This window comes from Macaca thibetana, chromosome 7 (genome assembly GCF_024542745.1).
Source record: "Macaca thibetana thibetana isolate TM-01 chromosome 7, ASM2454274v1, whole genome shotgun sequence".
NCBI lineage: Eukaryota > Metazoa > Chordata > Mammalia > Primates > Cercopithecidae > Macaca > Macaca thibetana.
The window spans coordinates 75,695,570-75,715,391 of record NC_065584.1 but is presented as its reverse complement, the minus strand read 5'-3'; the positions used below and the strand labels follow the sequence as shown (position 1 = coordinate 75,715,391).

Below are 19,822 nucleotides of genomic sequence, written 5' to 3'. Positions count from 1 at the left end.
GTAAAGGGGAATCCATATATCCTTTACCCATATTTGCCAATTATCTACATTTTGCCCCACTTGATGGAGCTGTGTGTATGCACGTGCATGTGTGTGTGTGTTTTTGTGTCTATTGGTTTGTTTTATTTTTTTAAGCCCTTTGAGATTAAGTTGGAGATAATGGACTCTTTTTGCTATTAAATATTTCATTGTGTATTTCCTAAGACCAGAAACATTCTCTTTAATAGCAGTAGTACAATCATATTTTTCCATACTGCCACATAGTCCTTCTAATTACAGTATTAGTATAATTTTGTATACTTTTAGTCAGGAGGCAGATGTAGGCATTCATTTGTAAAGTAGTAGAGTTACAGAGACCATGTGAAAAATAAAGGCTAAAAGCTGATTTTATTTGAAAAGACTAAAAAATAGAATAGACAAACCTCTGGTAATAGTGATGTGAGAAAAAAGAAGGCATAAACAAACACTGAATAAAAAGGAGAACATAATTACAGATAGATCAGATTAAAAGATAATAGAGAATACTATCAACAATTCCGTGCCACAAGTTTGAAAGTTTAAACAAAATGAATAAAGTCCTGGAAAAATGTAATTGACCTAAACAAAAATGCTTCAAATAATCCTGTAAGTATTAAGTAAATTGTGAAGTAGTAGTAAAAGCCAAAAAAGATTAGTATTACTAAAGTAGTGTTTATCTACTGATAAATTATTAGTTAACAAAATAGCTTGATATAAGATCAGTAATCAAAAATAGGTTGCATTTCTGCATATTAGCAGCAGAAAACTAGAGAAAGTCATTACAGAAGACACCATTTACAAAAACATGGCAGATTATCAAGTCGCCAGGAATAATGAATGTGTAACCTCTGTGTTGGAAAAGTATAAAGTGTTATTGAAAGACATTAAAAAGACCTAAATAAATGACAGAGCTATTGTCTTCCTGTCCATGAATATGGCATATCATAGAAAAGTCACTGTTCTTCAGACTGAGCTCTAGATTCAGTGTTGTTTCATTGGAAGTTTCAAAAGTTTTTAAGAAATTTCACATGCTGATTTGATAGCATGGACACTTCTGAAGAAGAAAGGCAGGGTGGAATGGTGGTAGTGTGTATGCTCATTCTATCATATAATATAAAACTTCAAGACAGTGTGTTACTGGCACAGAGGTAGGCATATCGACTAATAGAATAGAGTCTGGAAACAAACAGACCTCTGGTTTACTGCTGTCTTTCAAATATGTTAGCCACATGGGGCTATCGGACACTTGAAGTGTGGCTAGTTGAATTAGGATGTGTTAGTCTAAATGGTGAGGAAAGGCCTTCTTGAAAAGTCATTTTTAGTCAGATCTGATAGCTACATAGTTAACTGGGGGTTGGTGATATGTAATGGAGAGTATTTAATGCTGAATAAATAGGATGTACATACGGTGGGAGAGGAACATAGTATGTTCTTAAAGGAGGTCAATGTGTTTAGTCATTGATCTAGGGCAGACATTGATAAACTTTCTGTAAAGGGCCTGATAGTAAATGTTTTAGGCTTTGAGGGTCCTATAGTCTGTTGCACCTGGTCATATCTGTTGTATTGTGAAAGCAGCGATAGACCATATGTAAACGGATGAACATAGCTGTGTTCTAATAAACCAAAATAGATTTGTAGTCTATTACAGTGAAAAAAGAAGTACTTTTTTACTTAAAATCGGAATTAATTTAGTAACCTACTAGTGTTCAAAAAGCAGCCCTTTAAGAGAACTGCTTGAAAGTTCCTGAGAAAATCTGAGTTGTATTAATAATAAAATTGCCAGTTTTTAACACATTCAAGGAATGTGTTAAACACCTGTGTTTAAGTTGGTTTGATTTTTCTTCAGTATCTATTTTGTCTATTTTATTTTTAGCTTGATTCAGATAAATAGTAAAATACTTGAATTTTATGGTGTATTAGTATAAGCTGGTATTCAGATGATTTTTTTATTTTTAACTTCTTTTTAAATTGTTTTCATGTCTTATTCCAGGCCCTGAATATTTTCCTCCTTTTTGTATTAGTAATTACCAACTTGTATTCCTCCTAGTCAGTGTTTTTTTCTTTGTATTTTACTGCTCTCTTCTTATCTAAATCCACCATCAATTAGTGTCTTAAAAGATTTTGCTGCTTTAGCCACTGTAATGGGGTTTGGAGACTGGCAGAAGAATAAAACCAAAATAAGTATGTTTTAGATAGATACTAATATGTATATATTGAGTCACAAGGTATTAATTTGATATTAGCAAATCATAACTTCATACCATGCTATTATATTAATGTAGTAAATCTTAGGTTTAGCATTGTTTGACTTCTGATTTCTAGAACCTCACTCTATCTGTAAATTGTTCATTCCAGATATAAAAGTAATGAAATATATGGAAATGTTTCTGTTGTCATTTGTCTATATCAGAATGCATAAATAATGAGAAAGTTATGTTTTTTAGTGTGTATCATTTAACCTCTTGACAGTCATTAGGTTGACTGCTGGTGTTTACATCTGAGAGAAATCATGTTCTTGAAAGAATTTTGTGAAGGTTAAAAACAATAAACTGGATATAAAAAAGCTTACTATATAGAAAGAGCAGACAGGGTGCGGTGGCTCACACCTGTAATCCTAGCACTTTGGGAGGGCAAGGCAGGCGGATCACTTGAGGTCAGAACACAAGACCAGCCTGGCCATCATGGTGAAAACCTGTCTCTACTGAAAATACAAAAATTAGCCACGAGGGGTGGTGTGTACTTGTAATCCCAGCTACTCAGGAGGCTGAGGCAGGAGAGTCGCCTAAACCGAGAAGGTGGAGGTTGCAGTGAGCCAAGATCGTGCCACTGCTCTCCAGCCTGGGTGACAGAGCGAGACTCTGTCTCCAAAAAAAAAAAAAAAGCTTACTATAGGAAGGCAGTACTTACAGATCTGAAGGGATAGGCTTACACTTCATTGAATGAGCAAAGATTCTTTATTCAACAAAGTCTTGAACTGCTTGAAAATTTCAGATTTTCTTTTTTGTACTTATTTTCTTGCTTAATTTCTTCAGAGTTGATACGGAATATTCATTGTATCCATTGTTACCTTGAAAACATCCCCTTAGGGAAGAAAGTGAGAGTCACCTTTGTACAGGAAGTGTGTTTAGGAGAATGAGAAAGGTTCCTTTGTAGAACCTTCAACCAGCATCTTTTCTAGTCTGCCTTGAGTTAGGTCCTGCATCTATTCCTAACCAATACAGTCTGTCGAGGGGAGTAGAATTATCCAACTAAATTTAGGTCCGACCCACCTGGGCAACATAGTGAGACACCATCTGTACAAAAATGTAAAAATTCAGCTGGGCATAGTGATGAGCCCCGAAGGATCACTTGAACCCAAGAGTTTGAGATTGCAGTGAACTGTGACTGCACCACTGCATTCCAGCCTGTGCAACAGAGCGAGACCCTGTCTCGGAAAAAAAAAAAGAAAAATGAGTTTAGGTTTTACTCTTTATCCTGAGAGCTCTGGGTGAAATTGGCTTTCTGTGAAATTGAGGTAATTTCTAAGGTAGGAAAACCACAATGTCTACTGCAGGCAAGATTTGTATCTTGTTTATAGTTGATCTCTGTGGCCTAGCACAGTACTCTGTGTTGTACTGTGATCAGTTGAAGTCAGCATAAATGTATGGCCTTTGTTTTTGTAAAAGAACTGTTCATGTGTTTAATTACAATTTATTTTGACTCAAGCAAATTCATTTTATTCAACAAGCATTTCGGTAAATGCCTGCTATGCCTGAACACTGTTAGAAACTAATATGGGGATGACTTGGTCATTCATGGCTCTGCTCTCAAGAAGTTCAGTCTAATAAAATTGATTTTGCTGAAAATTAAATATGTTTTATATTTTCAACAAGTTTAGCCGGACTTCTGGTTCTTTCTCTTATCTCATCTCGTGTGGAAAGAATTTACTTAGGCTTTCTTCAGTACTGTTTCTATTGCTTTCTTCCTGGCTAACCAGCTAAATTGGTCTACCTGATTAACTAGATCTATGGTGTTTCTATAATTTCTCATAAAGTTAAAATTTGTTTCTTCAGCAGCATTTTTGGTGCTGGCTACACCAATTTATGGTAACAAGTGTGGATATATAGTGCAAGTATTTCTGGCAGGATTTTACTATTTGCCGTTTCTTTGAATTCTGTGTTGTTCATTTGACCTTGATTTATTGCTTTTCAAATTCAGACAGAAATGTAATTGGATGGTTAAAGTATATTTCTGATTTATACATTTTGTTGAGATTTAATTTGAAAAATTATGTTGGTGGCATACATTTTCGCTAATTTAAATTTGGCTTTCTATACAAACTTTTTCTTAGTGTTTATAGCAGCGTACTGAATATTTAGTAAAAGCATAGTACAGATTATTGAAGTTACTCATTTCTGCAGCGGATTAATAGTAAATGTTAAGTATGTTTCATGGAGGCACTTCTATAACGTAGATAATTGTGTTCTTATATTAATGGACAGTTGTTACTATTGCAAGACTAATAGGTAAATTTATAGGTTTGCTAATTTATGTACACCAAAATTTTATGTACTACAAATTGTGTCACTCCTAGAAGAGGTATTTTACAGTAGATGCAGTGTTATGATTTCTTGCTCTGTAATGTTTTCCTGTCATCTCAGCTAATGTGTGGATGGAGTACTCGAGTCAGTAGGGCTTAATCTGTGACTTTTAAAGAAGAGAAACCCCAGAGCATAGGAGAGTTGCTTTTTAAAAATAGTAGTAATTTTTGATGTTTAGAATCCTTACAATAAAATATAAGGATACAACAAAAGAGATCTTATGATTGTATCTTAGTCAAAATAAAGGGTACGACTTGCATACATTGTATAACATGATTGTTTTGAACTTTTTGGAAATTCCTCTTAGCCTTGGAAGATCTGAGTAAAGGTTTGGGTATTTTCCCTAGAAAAATGCACATGCACAAAATGTTACTGGAGTTTTAATGCTTTCAAATACTTCCTAAAAGCCTGTGGACCCCAGTTTAAGAAACTCCTTTTATAAGATGAGAGGGAGGAGGAAGACACTGAAATTTGGGGAAGCTGGGTAGAAATCCACCCGTTCACTTGAATAGTTAGTTGCTTTGCTAGAACTTTCTGTGACTCCAGGTTTAGTTTTTGTTAAGTTGTTAATGGCATTAATAAAATATCTGCCACAAATATATGTTGAAATGCTTTTTAGGAAGGTGTTATCTTAGAGAATAAAGGTTCCTGAGTCAAGGTTAAAGTTAGTTTGCCTGATAAGTATGTGCAAGAACCTAGATCACATTTATTTACACTCTGTTGTTTTTTATTTCCTCTTTTCACCTAGTGTTAGCATAAAGGGTGTGAGAGAGTCTTCACAATGTAAGTTTTCTGAAGTGTGTTTGGACTTTCAGCCAGCACTTACAGCTTTTATAGGCTTAAAAAGGGGATTAAATAAACCTTTACAGTGCTGGGTCCCCTGAAGGCTTCTTTCTTATACCAGTGTGTTAAACTATAATGTAATGCTGCTTCTCACTGCCTGGTCACTTTATATTGTAGCTTAATTTTGTTTTTCTCACTATGTTACAACCTTTTTGAGGGCAGTTATGGTTATCATTCAGCTTTGTATAACCTGCAGTATTGTTTCTCAGTCTTGAGTCGTGTGGACCTTTTTTAAAGTTAAAATTCTCAGGCTTTTCAGAAATACATCTGTAGCTATTTCCCAAACTTGAGTTATTGGTCTTTGTTTTTACTAGTCTAGCACAGTGGCTATCAACCAGGGTCACTTTGGCCCTCCAGGAAGCATATGGCAGCGTCTAGAGACGTTTTCGGGTGTCACAGCTGGAAGTAGGAGGTTGCTACTGGCATCTAGTGGGTAGAAGCTAGGGTTACTGCTAAACATTGCAGAATTCACAGGCCATTTTCCACAACAAAGGATTATATAGCCCAAAGTGCCAATAATCTTGAAATTGAGAAACCCTCATGTAGGAGACTGTGTCTTGAAGAAAATGTCTCTGAAGTTCTAGAAGTCAGTAATACAAGGCATGTTTGTATCTGTTCAATAAGAAAGGTAGGGTTTTCCATATAGGTCATAGCGTTTTCTTCCCCAGCCTCACCATGATTGAGTAAGAATATATTTTCAGCATTATGTTAACTGTGGGCCAGAGCTACATGCTGTTGTCATTTATCATACTCAACTGTTTATCATTCATTATTCTGCTATAAAATATGTTGCTTCCATTCCATTTTCATAATACTAGTTGAGATTGTCATTACTTCTTACCTGCATTATCACAAAGACCTTTTTCTTAAAGAAATAAAGATTTTATTTTGAGCTAATTGTTGATTGACATGCTATTGTTTAAAAACAAACAAAAACGGCAGAGACCTCGTGCTCTTTGCCCATTTTCCCACAATGGTAGCATCCTGCAAAACTAGTACAATATCACAACCAGCATATTGACATTAATATGATCTACAGATCTTATTCAGATTTCCCCAGTTTTACTTGTGCTAATTTGTACATATGTATATTTTGTTCTTTGCAGTTTTTCATGTGTATGGGTTTGTGCATCCCTCCCATAGTCAAGATGTAAAACAGTTCCATCACTAGCAAATTACTTGTTTTGTCTTTTTATAACTACATGCTTTTCCTTCTCCTCACCCATCACTAACCACTGACAGCCACTAATCTGTTTTTCATTTCTATAATTTTGTCATTTCAAGAATGTTGTATAAATGGAATCACAGGGCATATAACTTTCTGGGATTGACTTTCATTTAGCATAATGCCCTTGAGATTCAGCCAAGTTGTTGCATGTATCAACAGTTTGTTCTTTTTATTGCTGAATAATATTCCATAATATGGATACATCAGTGTTTTAACCTGTTGAAGGACATCAGGTCATTCCAGTTTTTGTCCATCTTGAATAAAGTTGTCATGAACGTTCAAATACAGGATAAGAAACTGCCAAACTGTTTTCCAGAGTGGGTATACTACTTATTTATTTTTTGAGATGGAGTCTCGCTCTTTTGCCCAGGCTGGAGTGCAGTGGCGCGATCTCAGCTCACTGCAACCTCCACCTCCCAAGTTCAAGCAGTTCTCTGCCTCAGCCTCCTGCGTATCTGGGATTATAGGGGCCCACCACCATGCCCAGCTAATTTTTGTATTTTTAGTAGAGACGGGGTTTCACCATCTTGGCCAGGCTAGTCTTGAACTCCTGACCTCGTGATCCACCCGCCTCAGCCTCCCAAAGTGCTGGGATTACAGGCGTGAGCTGCTGCATCCTCACCAATATTTGTGGTACAGTAACTTTTTAATTAAGTATCTGTGTTCCATTCACCAATTTTTTCAAACTGGTATGTATGTTGCTTTCTGGGGGGCAGTGCTAAAATAGAAGTGCCTGATCCCTGTCCTTACAAAGTATATTTGTAACCTCTGTATAAAGTTCCAGATACCTGAGTTAGGCGTCAAAAGCCATTTGCAGTATGGCCCTTGCTGACGTTTTTAACCTTATTCGTTTCCACGCATACTCTTAAGCTCCAGGTATGTCAAAATAGACGGAAAATAGTAGCTGGCTCAGAGCCATTGTGAAGATTAAGATTATGCACATAGTATTAACAAGTGCCTAATAGATAGTAAGCAGTAAATGGCAGTTTCTGGTGATTTCATAGTCTTCATCCCGACATACAATAGGCACCCAAATGTTTAAATGAGGAAATTACTTACACACTATACCCTTTCTAACTTCCGAAAATGTCCCTGACATTATTCATTCCTATATAAGTTCTACCCTTTGAATCTAGATTTAAGTCTTACATTTATTTTGGCATTTAATCACATATTATTTTGTATGTGCTATTAATGACTAGTAGCGAGGTGTTTTTTCATTATAACAGATTATATGTTTCTCAAGGGCATTAAATTCCACTGATTTTGAATATCCTTTACAGTAAACTAAACTACAGTAATCTGCACATCGTATAGTGATTTCTTCAGTTCTTAGAGACTGTTGAAAGTACATCACCTTTTTTCCAAGTGAATTCACATAGAGTTGGCTATTCTTCCTATAACTTGATGATGTGAGTAGTCATTATTTCATATGAATCCTGATTAGGTTAGGATGCTTAAGCTTAGACATACCTGTCTAGTAACCCCTACAGGAATGAAGAATTAGGTAAATGAAACTGTTACCGTAAATCGTATGTAAACCAATAGTACTTTATATATTAACAGAAATCTTATGTGGTGAAGGCTTTCCTCTGGTGCCTGTTTTTAGTTGTTTGCGTCTGTCAATGTTTATTGAGTATCGACCATGTGCTATATATATTGTGCCAGTTACAGGAACCAAAAGGAAATGTGACCAGATTTTAAATAGTATTTTGGAAGTTGTACCAATAGGGCTTGTGATATGTTTGCTGTGGAGAGTGAAGGAAAAGAGAAAACCAAGGTTGACTCCTAGGTTTATGGTTTGAGCAGCTGGGTAGATTTACTAAGATAGCAAAGACTAAGGGTGAAAGGATTCAGACTAGAGAGAATAAAGACATCTGTGCTTTTTATGTTTAAAATATCTATGTTGACATATAAGTGGAAGTGGCAAAGTCTAAAATTTAGGTGTATGAGTGTGGTACTCAGGAAGAGTTATCAAGATGTATAAAGTATTTAAAGTTTTGGGATTAGATAAATTCACATAAGGGGAGAGTTACAGTTAGAGAAGAAGGGAGAACTCAGAACTGAGTTTGGGTAGAAGAGTTACTGGTAGATGAGACTGAAAGGAAATCCTTAGTGGGAAAAGAGAAAAGCTAGTGAAGAGTATGATACGGGAGCCAACAGAGCAAGTGTTCAAGGAGAAAGTTCAAGAAAGAATGTTGCCAAGAAATCAAGGATAAAGAAAAAATTTTCTTATTCATTTGATAGTATCTGGTCTTGACAAGTGGTTTAAGGGAATGGTAGGGAAAGCCAGATGGAAGTGGGTTAAAGAATTACTGGGATGGGAAAAGTAGAGACAATGGATGTCTGACATATTCAAGAAGTTTTGCTGTGAAAGGGAGCAAGAATTGGGGCAGTAACTAGAAGGCAATGTGGGATCAAAGGAGGGTTTTTGTGTTTGTTTTTAAAGATGAGAGAAATTGGAGAGTATTTGTATGTTCATAAGGATGACCCAGGAGAGGGACAAATTGATGCTATAGGAGAAAAGTGATGGGGAATAGGAGTGATTCTGAAGGAGAAGAAAGAGAGGAAGGAGAATCAGGATTTAGGTGATGTGTAATCCTGTGATCAGGATTTGGGTACTGCAGTTATTATAGAGGGAAAAGATGAAATATTTCGAGTAGGGTTATAGTTAGATTGGTCCTGGCAATAATATGAGGGAGTTCCTATTTTTTCTGTTTCTCAATTAAATGTGATTTCAGGCCATTAGGAAGGGAGAGGAAGGTAGGTAGTGCATGTATTACTTGGGTTTTTTTAATTGCAGAATATGCTGGGATATGTGGAGAATCTCAAGTATGAGACAGTATATAGGGACCAGAGGAAACTCAAATTGGAAGTCATTGGAGTAAAATATGATTTCAGATCTTTTTCCTTTTTGAAAAGAGAAGGGTTAAAATTTACAATTTTTGCTATACTTACATGAACATAAATGATGTTATAGAAATGGGATTATACTGTTTATAAGACTTAAAATTTATCTAGTGTATGTGTGAATCTATTAAAATCAACATTCAGTGCTTATTCTTAATTTGGGCATACTTGAGCTGACAAAGTAAAGGAGATCCTTTAAAATTTCTGACTCTTTGTTTCCATAGATGTTTACTTATTTCTGCTATAATTTGTTGTTGCTGCCTGATAGATTGAATTCTAGATCATTGTCAAGTGAGTCTGTTTGTATGGTTAAAGGCTTTTTGCCTTAACAACTCCAGTGTTAATACTGCTCTTTTAAAATATACATATATATTACTTAACTCTTTGGAGTCCTTTGTTTAAATGGCACGTGGTTGGTTGAGTTTACTTTTTCACTAAGCCCGATAATCTTTTTGTTATAATTGATCCTGTTATATTTATATTTATGTTATAAGTTTTGGCTTGCTATTTTCTTGTTTTCTAGTTTTTATTCTTCATTAGCAAAGAAAAAAAAGAAGGAGCTATTAATTTATGTACTTCATATTTTTATCTTTAAATATATTGAACTCCTATTTCAATTTATCATCTTTATTCCACCTTCCAAATAGTATATTATCGTACCTGTTGTGCACTAGTGTAATTATATCTTATATCTCATCCCTCCTCCCCCTGTATATAGGGTAGGTTGAGGCTTTTAGTTCTGGCCTGTTATCAAATTATTTTTACATTTTATAGCTTTACCTGAAAAATTATAAATTAATAAACATAACACTGTTAATTAGAATTAGTTTTACAATATTCAGTGTTCACTCTTACATTTTTCATAGCATAAATTCTCCAGTGTAAGTTTTTTTAACTGATTTTTTATCATGTGGTTAAGATTTTTCAGGAGTTTGAGACTTATAATTTAAATATAATTATTATATATTTGCAGACTTTTTTAAAAAAACGTGTTACGAGTTATACATACCTGAATAACATATTGGTTAAGAATTCTCGACACTTGTTTCCCATGAACATTGCTGTAGATGAATCTTCTGGCTTCCAGTTTTCCAGACAACTCTGAGGCTGTCCTGCCTTTTTTTCCCCCCCACTGTTGGTCATTTGTTTCTTCTGCCTGGATGCTTTTAAGATTCTTTGTAGCTTACCAAGTTCAGCATGATATGCCCCTAACTTGTTGATTCACTCTTATTTGTTGTTTATTTTTCCTAGTACATAGTAAGGTCATTTAATCTACAAATTAAGCTCATTATTTTAGAAGAGACCCCAAGTATCTCTTTCTGGACCATTTGTACTAATTTATTTCATAGTATTCCAGATGTTTGAGGTATGTTTATGAACAAAGCAGATAAAAATTCCTGCCCTTGTGTAGAGCTTAAATTGTAGCAGGGGGAGCCCAAAAAAAAAATATATATATATATAAAAAGATGATACATGAGTAGTTAACATAGTGTTGTGGGGAGAAAAGGCAGGGTAAGAGGAGCAGAGTACTGGGGAGGGGCTGGGAAATACAGCAGTAGGATTGCTTTTTTTTCTTTTTCTTTTTTTTTATTTAAGAGATGGGATCTTGCCGTGTTGCCCAGGCTGGAATTTAAACTCCTAAGCTCAAGCTGTGCTTCCATCGCAGCCTCCCAAGTAGCTGGGATTGGATTACAATTTTTAATAGGGTGGTCAGTGTAGGCTTCATTGAGAAGGTAAAGGGAACGGCCACTACAGAAGTGCTAAGGCAGGAGCATCCCTGGCATATTAAAATAGCAAGGAAAACTTGTGACTTGAGGGAGGAGTAAGTGATGAGGGAAATTAGGTCAAAATGTAAAGGAGCAGAATCCAAGGCATGCAGATTGTATATGTCTATTCAAGGAGCCAACATTCTAGCTCTCTGTAGAGGATGGCCTCTACGGAATGATGGTAGAAGCAGGGGATATTAAGCAGGTGTTGCAGTAATCCATATATGTGAAATGATGATAGCCTTATGGGCCAGGGAGTTAACAATGAAGATGGTAAAAAGCAAGTAGATTCTGTATCTATCCATTTGCTTAACAGTTAGAAGTAGGGTATGAGAGAAAAAGGAGATCGAGGATGACTCCAAGATTTTATTCCAAGCAACTGAAAGGATAGAATTCCCAAAAACTGAGATGGAGAAGGCTGCAGATTGATTACATTTTAAGGAAAGCATGAGAGGTTTTTCTTAGACTTTAAACTGATGTTAGGATGTTTTACATTAGTTTAGGCTTCAGGAGAAAGAGCTGCGTTGGAAATAATAATTTAGCTTATCAGCATATAGATGATGTTACCAAGAGGGTGAGTATAGATAGAGAAAAGAAGACAATCAGGGCCTAGCGCTGTGGCTCAACCTGTAATCCCAGCACTTTGGGGGACCAAGGCCAAAGAATTACTTAAGGCCAAAGTGTTCGAGGCTACAGTGAGCTATAATCGTGCCACTGCACTACAGCCTGAGTACAGAGCAAGATGCTGTCTCAAATAACAGCAGCAAAAGACAGAGACTGATTAGAATATTCACAGCATTACAGTGTTGATGAGGAGGGACCAGAAAAGAAGACTAAAAAGGGAAGAGTGAGTGAGATAACAGGGGTGGGTCTCTTTAGAAGTCCAGTGAAGAGAGTGACTGCTGAAAAGTCAAGATGATAACTGAGAGCTAGTTATGGAAAACAGTCTTTGGTGACCTTAATAAGAGCAGATTGATTTAGTGGAATTTTGAGGGTGATAACTAATCTTTTTGTTATAATTGATCCTGTTATATTTATATTTATGTTATAAGTTTTGGCTTGCTATTTTCTTGTTTTCTAGTTTTTATTCTTCATTAGCAAAGAAAAAAAAGAAGGAGCTATTAATTTATGTACTTCATATTTTTATCTTTAAATATATTGAACTCCTATTTCAATTTATCATCTTTATTCCACCTTCCAAATAGTATATTATCGTACCTGTTGTGCACTAGTGTAATTATATCTTATATATAAGATATAAGAAAAGTCAAGATGATAACTGAGAGCTAGTTATGGAAAACAGTCTTTGGTGACCTTAATAAGAGCAGATTGATTTAGTGGAATTTTGAGGGTGATAACTAATTTGAGTGCATTTAGGAATGAATGGAGGAGAGAAATTGGGACATCTTGTATAGATTACTTGTATATAGTTTGTCTGCAAAAGGGAGTAGAAGATTGAGACTTTTTTAAATGAGAGCAAAACCCAGCATTTCGTGGTGTGTATAATAGGAATGATATAGCAGGAAAAGGAATTCTCTGATGGTGTTTTCCATTTTATTTTGATCTTTTCAAATATATTGAATCTTTGCTACTTCTAAGTAGGTTTTTGTTTCTGTGATGAGTTTTTTGTTTCAGTTTCTTTACATTTCATCTCCTGTTGTCACGCTGCTGCTTTGATTTTTTTAATTTAATTTTATTTATTTTTTTGATGGAGTCTCGCTCTATCACTAGGCTGGAGTGCAGTGGCACAATCTCAGCTCACTGTAACCTCCGCCTCCCGGGTTCAAGCGATTCTCCTGCCTCAGCCTCCCAAGTAGCTGGGACTACAGGCTCAGGGCACCACACCCAGCTAATTTTTGTATTTTTAATAGAGATGGGGTTTCACCATGTTGGCCAGGATGGTCTCGATCTCCTGACCTTGTGACCACCCATTTCGGGTTCCTGAAGTTCTGGGATTACAGGCGTGAGCCACCACGCCTGGCCTCTTTGATTTTTTTAATTTCAAGAATCACATGTAAGAAAATAGACATCTGGTTTTCTTGTTTCTGGAATTGGTTCTTTGAGCGTCGAGTCAACTGCATTTCGCTGCATAAGTTTTGTTCAATTTTTGGTTACTGGTGAAGTAATTTGAGGTGTTTGGTTTTTTAAAAATGTTACTGTAGTATTTATTTGAAGATGTTGCTTAGGTGACCCCTTGTGTTGCTGATATTACTGAAGTAGGAAGAGCAGTTCTGGAAAGGGCTGTTTTCTTCTTCCTAGTCCTGTTTACGTACACAAATGAGAGTTTTTAATATGTTGGACACTTAATGAGATGTAATTGCTGAATGGAATGTTTGTTTTACTGTGATGTGCTTTTGCAGATAAGAAATTTGCTTAAGTGGCTAGAGAAAAGGCTGGGCATTTGCATTTAAGTAAAAGTTCAAATACAAATGAATGTAGTAATGAATCAAAAATTGGATTTTCGATTGGGCGCAGTGGCTCACACCTATAATCCCTGTACTTTGGGAGGCGGAGGTGGGCGGATCACGAGGTCAGGAGATAGAGACCATCCTGGCTAACATGGTGAAACCCTGTCTCTACTAAAAATACAAAAAATTAGCCAGGCATGGTGGCGGGCGCTTGTAGTCCCAGCTACTCAGGAGGCTGAGGCGGGAGAATGCTGTGAACCTGGGAGGCAGAGCTTGCAGTGAGCTGAGATCACGCCACTGCACTCCAGCCTGGGCGACAGAGCAAGACTCCCTAAAAAAAAAAAAAAAAAAAATCTACGTGTACTCTTTCAACACTGCATTTATCTCCAAACAGAAAACATCTTTGCTTCAGTTTTCATTTTTCTAATCAAATGATAATATAGCTAATAGTTGGCAGGCTACAAAGCACCTTTGTGTTTCTGAGAAAGAAAAGAACTCAGCCACCATACCCCTGCCTCAACTTTGAGGTTATAGTCTCTTCATTTCCACTTTGCACTGTTCTGTTTTGGTGGTAGTGGAAGTGGAGTGATCATTTAAGGAATAAGGATCCACACCACTTGACTTGCACTTGGCTTGCTGAGTTAGGTCTTGAGCCAGAAACAAACACTCCAGTGCCCCCTTGATAACATTCCAGACACCTAGTTGTGTTTGGTCTAATCTGCACTTAACAGGGTTGCATATAATCTGCATCACCAGAGAATGATGGTGGGTGATTTAGAAGTCAGATTTCATGAGCTCTGAGAGTTTGCTGGATGGAGTGACCTGAAATTGAAAGGATTTAATTAAGTACTTAAGATATTTAAGATATTCAGAGACTCAGAAGAATACCTTGAAGTATGCATTCAAAAGAAAGACTTCCAGAAATAATGAGAAACTAAGATGAAGACCATTGTTTTTAGGCATTGAAAGCCCTGCCTGTGCTCCCTTCCTCTGCCCACACATATACATTTTTCTGATTAAAAATGATACATATTTGTCCAATTTGAAAACCAGTATGACAAATATGACAAATATTAATAGATTTGTGATTTATGCCAGAGAAAATAAAAATTTGTAGATAAAACTAACCTCAAAAACAAGGGCTGTCAATAAAAGTACCGTAATATCCTCTGAATTTCTGAAAACTTGTCCATCTTCCTATACTTCAGAAACTCTCAATGGGATGTGCACAGTAGAGTCATCTGTAGGAATCCTTGCTATACCCTAGAGAGTGAATCAGAATCTCCTCAGTAGTTTGATTCCCAAAAATACTTCCTTAAGTTTTTGAGGTGTTCATTCTTTGGTTAAGATTCATTTTCCCTCTAATGCTACTTTGAAGTTAAACTGTGAAAATTCATATTTAATTTTGTTTTTTTAACTATCGTTAAAACGTTTTGTACATTACTTCTGAATGTTATCCTAACACTTAAGAAAGCATCTGGCTGGGAGTGGTGGCGCACGCCTGTAATACCAGCACTTTGAGAGGCCAAGGCGGGTGGATCCCGAGGTCAGGAGATCGAGACCATCCTGACTAACACGGTGACACCGCATCTCTACTAAAAAAAATACAAAAAAATTAGCCGGGCATGGTGGTGGGCACCTGTAGTCCCCACTACTCAGTAGGCTGAGGCAGGAGAATGGTGTAAACCTGGGAGGCGTTCCACAGTGAGCTGAGATCGCGCCACTGCACTCCAGCCTGGGTGGCAGCCAGACTCCCTCGCAAAAAAAGAAAAAAAAAAAGCCATCGACTGGGCGCTGTGGCTCATGCATGTGGTCCCAGCATTTGGGGAGGCTGAGGCAGGCGAATCATGAGACCAGCCTGGCCAACATGGTGAAACCCCATCTCTACTAAAAATACAAAAAAAAAAAAAAAAAAAAAAAATTAGCCAGGCATGGTGGTGCATGCCTGTAATCCCAGGTACTTGGAAGGCTTGCTTGAACCCGGGAGGCAGAGGTTGCAGTGAGCCGAGATTGCGCCACTCTTCTCCAACCTGGGTGACAGAGCAAGATTCAGTCTAAAAAGAAAAAAATAAAAAACTGCTGGGCACAGTAGCTGACGCCTGTAATCCCAGCACTTTGGGAGGCCAAGGTGGGTGGATCACGAGGTCAGGAGATCAAGACCATCCTGACTAACATGGTGAAACCCCCTCTCTACTAAAAATACAAAAAAATTAGACGGGCGTGGTGGCGGGCGCCTGTAGTCCCAGCTACTCGGGAGGCTGAGGGGGAGAATGGCGTCAACCCGGGAGGCGGAGCTTGCAGTGAGCTGAGATCACGCCACTGCACTCCAGCCTGGGCGGCAGAGCGAGACTTCGTCTGTAAAAAATGAAAAGCATCCCTAGGTAGGAAAAAAATGGAAAAATAAGGGACAAATGATGGACGGTTCATGGAGTTATATAGCATCATTATACAATCAATAATTAGAACTTTTATGTTCTTACAAATATAGACAGACACAAAAAACTCACTTGGACCTGCCTCCAGAGACCAAATGAAATTACTATATCACACCTAAACTGAATCAGGTATTGCTTACCCCTAGTGTGTCCCTTGTGTTGGCATTGAAAACTGCTATTTTCTAATCTCTCCCGACCTATCAAGTCTTCTGTCATTTTCCAAAGAGAACATTTTCTTCCAATAAGCCATTTTTTTTCTGTTCACTTATGTCTCCAATCAAGTTGCTACTTCTGGCAAAATTTATTTAGTGAGTCATATTGGTGGACATTTAGGTTGGATGTGGCTTTATAATTTTTCTTTTGATCCGAACTGTGTATTTACATTGCTTATTACTATTATTCTGAAATTAATTTTAATAGTGTTAACTTAAATATGTTTTCTTATAGCAGAAAAAGAAAACTAAGAACTTCAATCCACCAACACGTAGAAATTGGGAAAGTAATTACTTTGGGATGCCCCTCCAGGATCTGGTTACAGCTGAGAAGCCCATACCACTATTTGTTGAGAAATGTGTGGAATTTATTGAAGATACAGGTAGGATAGAAGAATCATTGCAAGAGATTTGATTTTAAATTTCACTTTTGATACACCAATAGTTTGTCTAACGTTTGTGATTTGTTAAAAATAAATTTTGAAAGTGGTATATAGTTTTCATTATTAGGATTGTTTTATATTAACTCCATCTGATCAGGTAACCATCTGATATTTGAAAGAAGTTTTTGTTGACCAATAATGCTTTTATTGGACTTCTCCTGAAGTAATAAATGGCAAAGTTGAATACTAAACTGTTAAGCTTACCTTATTCTGGGATTTAGAATAACTTTATTAAGTTACGCTATTTAATGAAGAGATACAGTTATGGTTTGAATAATTTGGAAGTGTCCCATATTTTTAAGTCCAATACTGTTTACTTGCATTACCCATTTTACATATGGATTTTTCTTTTAAAACTTAGAGCAATAGTTGTAAATGTGTAAAAGGCAGCTTGTTCTATTTGTGATGCTACTGTTTATTCAATAGTTCTAGCTTGACATTTATATGATTTGTGTTGTATTTTTAAGGAATGCGTAGATATCCTCATTATTTTAAAAGCAAACCTGCTCTTATGTTTACTTTGCCTCATATAATCTCAAAACTAAAAAAATAGGCAAGTTAAAGGTGGAAAATAGGGACAGAAGATTGTTTTTGAGTGCATTTAAAACAAACACGAGTTAACTATGTAACCTTAGTGACTGAATGTACTACACATTTTAATGGCTTGAAAACATGAGCTAAGTCAGTTTCAGCTTTATTTGTTACTAATGATCCCTTGATAGATAAGCATTGTTTGAAAAACAAAGTAGGATACTGTTGTCGTCGCTAAAAAATCATGCTCATATTTATTCACATGTATACCTTGCCCTTTGGTTTATCAACTAAGTTGTATATATATTGAGTTATCTATTTGGTAATAGATATTATTATAAGGAATGTTGACTTTCAGTCTTAATGAGAGGATAGAATGCGCAGTGGCTCACGCCTGTAATCCCAGCACTTGTGGGAGGCCGAGGTGGGCAGATCACAAGCTCAGGAGATCGAGACCATCCTGGCCAACAGGGTGAAACTACATCTCTACTAAAATTACAAAAATTAGCTGGGCATGGTGGTGCGTGCTTGTAGTCCCAGCTACTTGGGAGGCTGAGGCAGGAGAATTTCTTGAACCCGGGAGGTGAAGGTTACAGTGAGCCGAGATTGCGCCACTGCACTCCAGCCTGGTGACAGAGTGAGACTCCATCTCAAAAAAAAAAGAAAAAAGAAATTGCATTATCCACTAGTTTTGTAGTTGAAATGGCATGTGTCTTCTGCCTTCAGTTAGTAAGTGTTAATTTATAGAGGCTACATTTGGATATGCTCTTTATCATTTATTTTTCCCTTCAAGAAATACTTGAGAAGTGTTATTAGATAAATTTCTTGTCTATTTTTCTGTCCATCTTTAATGTAGCAGAAATGCAAAGGTTCTTAAAATACTAACTTCCTGCTTTGGATTTAAAGAATTCTGATTTTCTCTAGTATTATAATTAAGCGTAGGGATACAACTGAACAATTAGAAAATACTTTCCTTTAGTGATCGAAAAGCAATAATAAAATTATAGATTGGCGTTTTGTACATTTATTATTTAAAATTTCCGTTTCTTGAATATTTCATAGTAGTTGAGTGATTCGGTTTGAGGAAAAGAAATGAATTCCAAATATAGGATAAAATGCAGGTCTAGTCCAATTCTTAACACAACTTGAATTAGTTTAGGTCAACTCTTAGGTAATTTATATATTTAAGTACTTTGGTAGAAAGATTACATAGACCATAGAATAGAATAAAAGATTAAACTAATTCTTTTGTTGTCATTGTAATATATTGCTTGATTTTATTACTAATTTTAAAACTACTAAGTGGTTTTAGCAGAAACTCTTAATTGCCTACGAGGTTGTTTGTGTCTTTTGAGGAATTCATTCATTTCATCTAAATTTCATAAATTTACAGCTCTCAAAATGGACTGTAGCATAACCATCTTATATTTAAAGTTCAACTTGTAAATATATTGCAGATACCCATTTCTTAAAAATTGTGATATTTTGCTGTTTATAGATCCTTAGATGTAATGATATAAATGATCAGTAATTGTGTTGTTATAATCAGTCCTCTTGTTTAAAAGACTAATCTTTCTTGAACAACCCTGGAGAAAATATTGACAGTTTAAAAAATCAGCTTTATTGATATAATTTACATACAATAAAATTCACTAATTTGAATTGTACAGTATGAATTTTTATAATCTATAGTCATATAACTGCCACCACAATCAAGATTTAAGTTATTTGCATCACCCCCAAAAACATCTGGTCTTTTATTATTAAGTATAATGTTAGCTGTTGGATTTTTGTAGATGAACTTTATGTGGTTGAGAAAGTACTATAACATTCCCAGTTTGCTGAGTTTTTATACAAAATAAGTGTTGATTTTGTCACGTGGTTTTCTGCATCTGTTGAGGTTATCTTAATGATTGTTTTTTGCTGTGGATGGTGAATTACATTGATTTTCACATGTTAAACTAACCTTACATCCCTGGGATAAATACCACTTGGTCATGTTTTATCCTTTTTATGTATTGCTGAATTCATTTTCTAAAATGAAGGATTTTAGTCTGTAGTTTTCTTTTCTTGCAATGTCTTTGTCTGGTTGATATCAGACTAAAAAGCTGGCATCATAGATTAAGTTTATTTTCTGGAAGAGTTTGTGTAGAATTGGTAATATTTCTTTCTTTAATTTTAGTAGAATTCACCAGTGAAATGATTTTGACCTGGAATTTGTTCGTGAGGAGGTTTTTAATTTAAATTTCTTTAGTAGATATAGGGCTATTCAGATTTTTTATTTCTTCTTGAGTAAGCATTGGTTGTTTGTGTGTTTTGAGGAATGCATTCATCTAAATTGACAAGGTTTTTAATAAAATTCCTTTTTCTTTTAGTGCCTTGTAGCATCTGTAGTGATGTCTTTCTACCCTGATGTTACTAAATTGTGTCTTTTTTGGTATGGTTGAG

General features: G+C 36.0%; 1 protein-coding gene across 5 annotated transcripts in view; it reads left to right on the top strand.

Moving 5' to 3' along the window:
- Window positions 1-19,822, top strand: part of ARHGAP5 (Rho GTPase activating protein 5) — a 71,368-nt gene that overhangs the window by 19,495 nt on the left and 32,051 nt on the right. For 3 of the 5 annotated variants that reach the window (XM_050798310.1, XM_050798312.1, XM_050798313.1), the window contains exon 3: window positions 16,636-16,783. In XM_050798310.1, coding sequence (XP_050654267.1) covers window positions 16,636-16,783 — 148 coding nt within the window. The remainder of the gene's footprint in view (window positions 1-16,635; window positions 16,784-19,822) is intronic. The other 2 variants (XM_050798314.1, XM_050798315.1) reach the window with 1 other exon arrangement.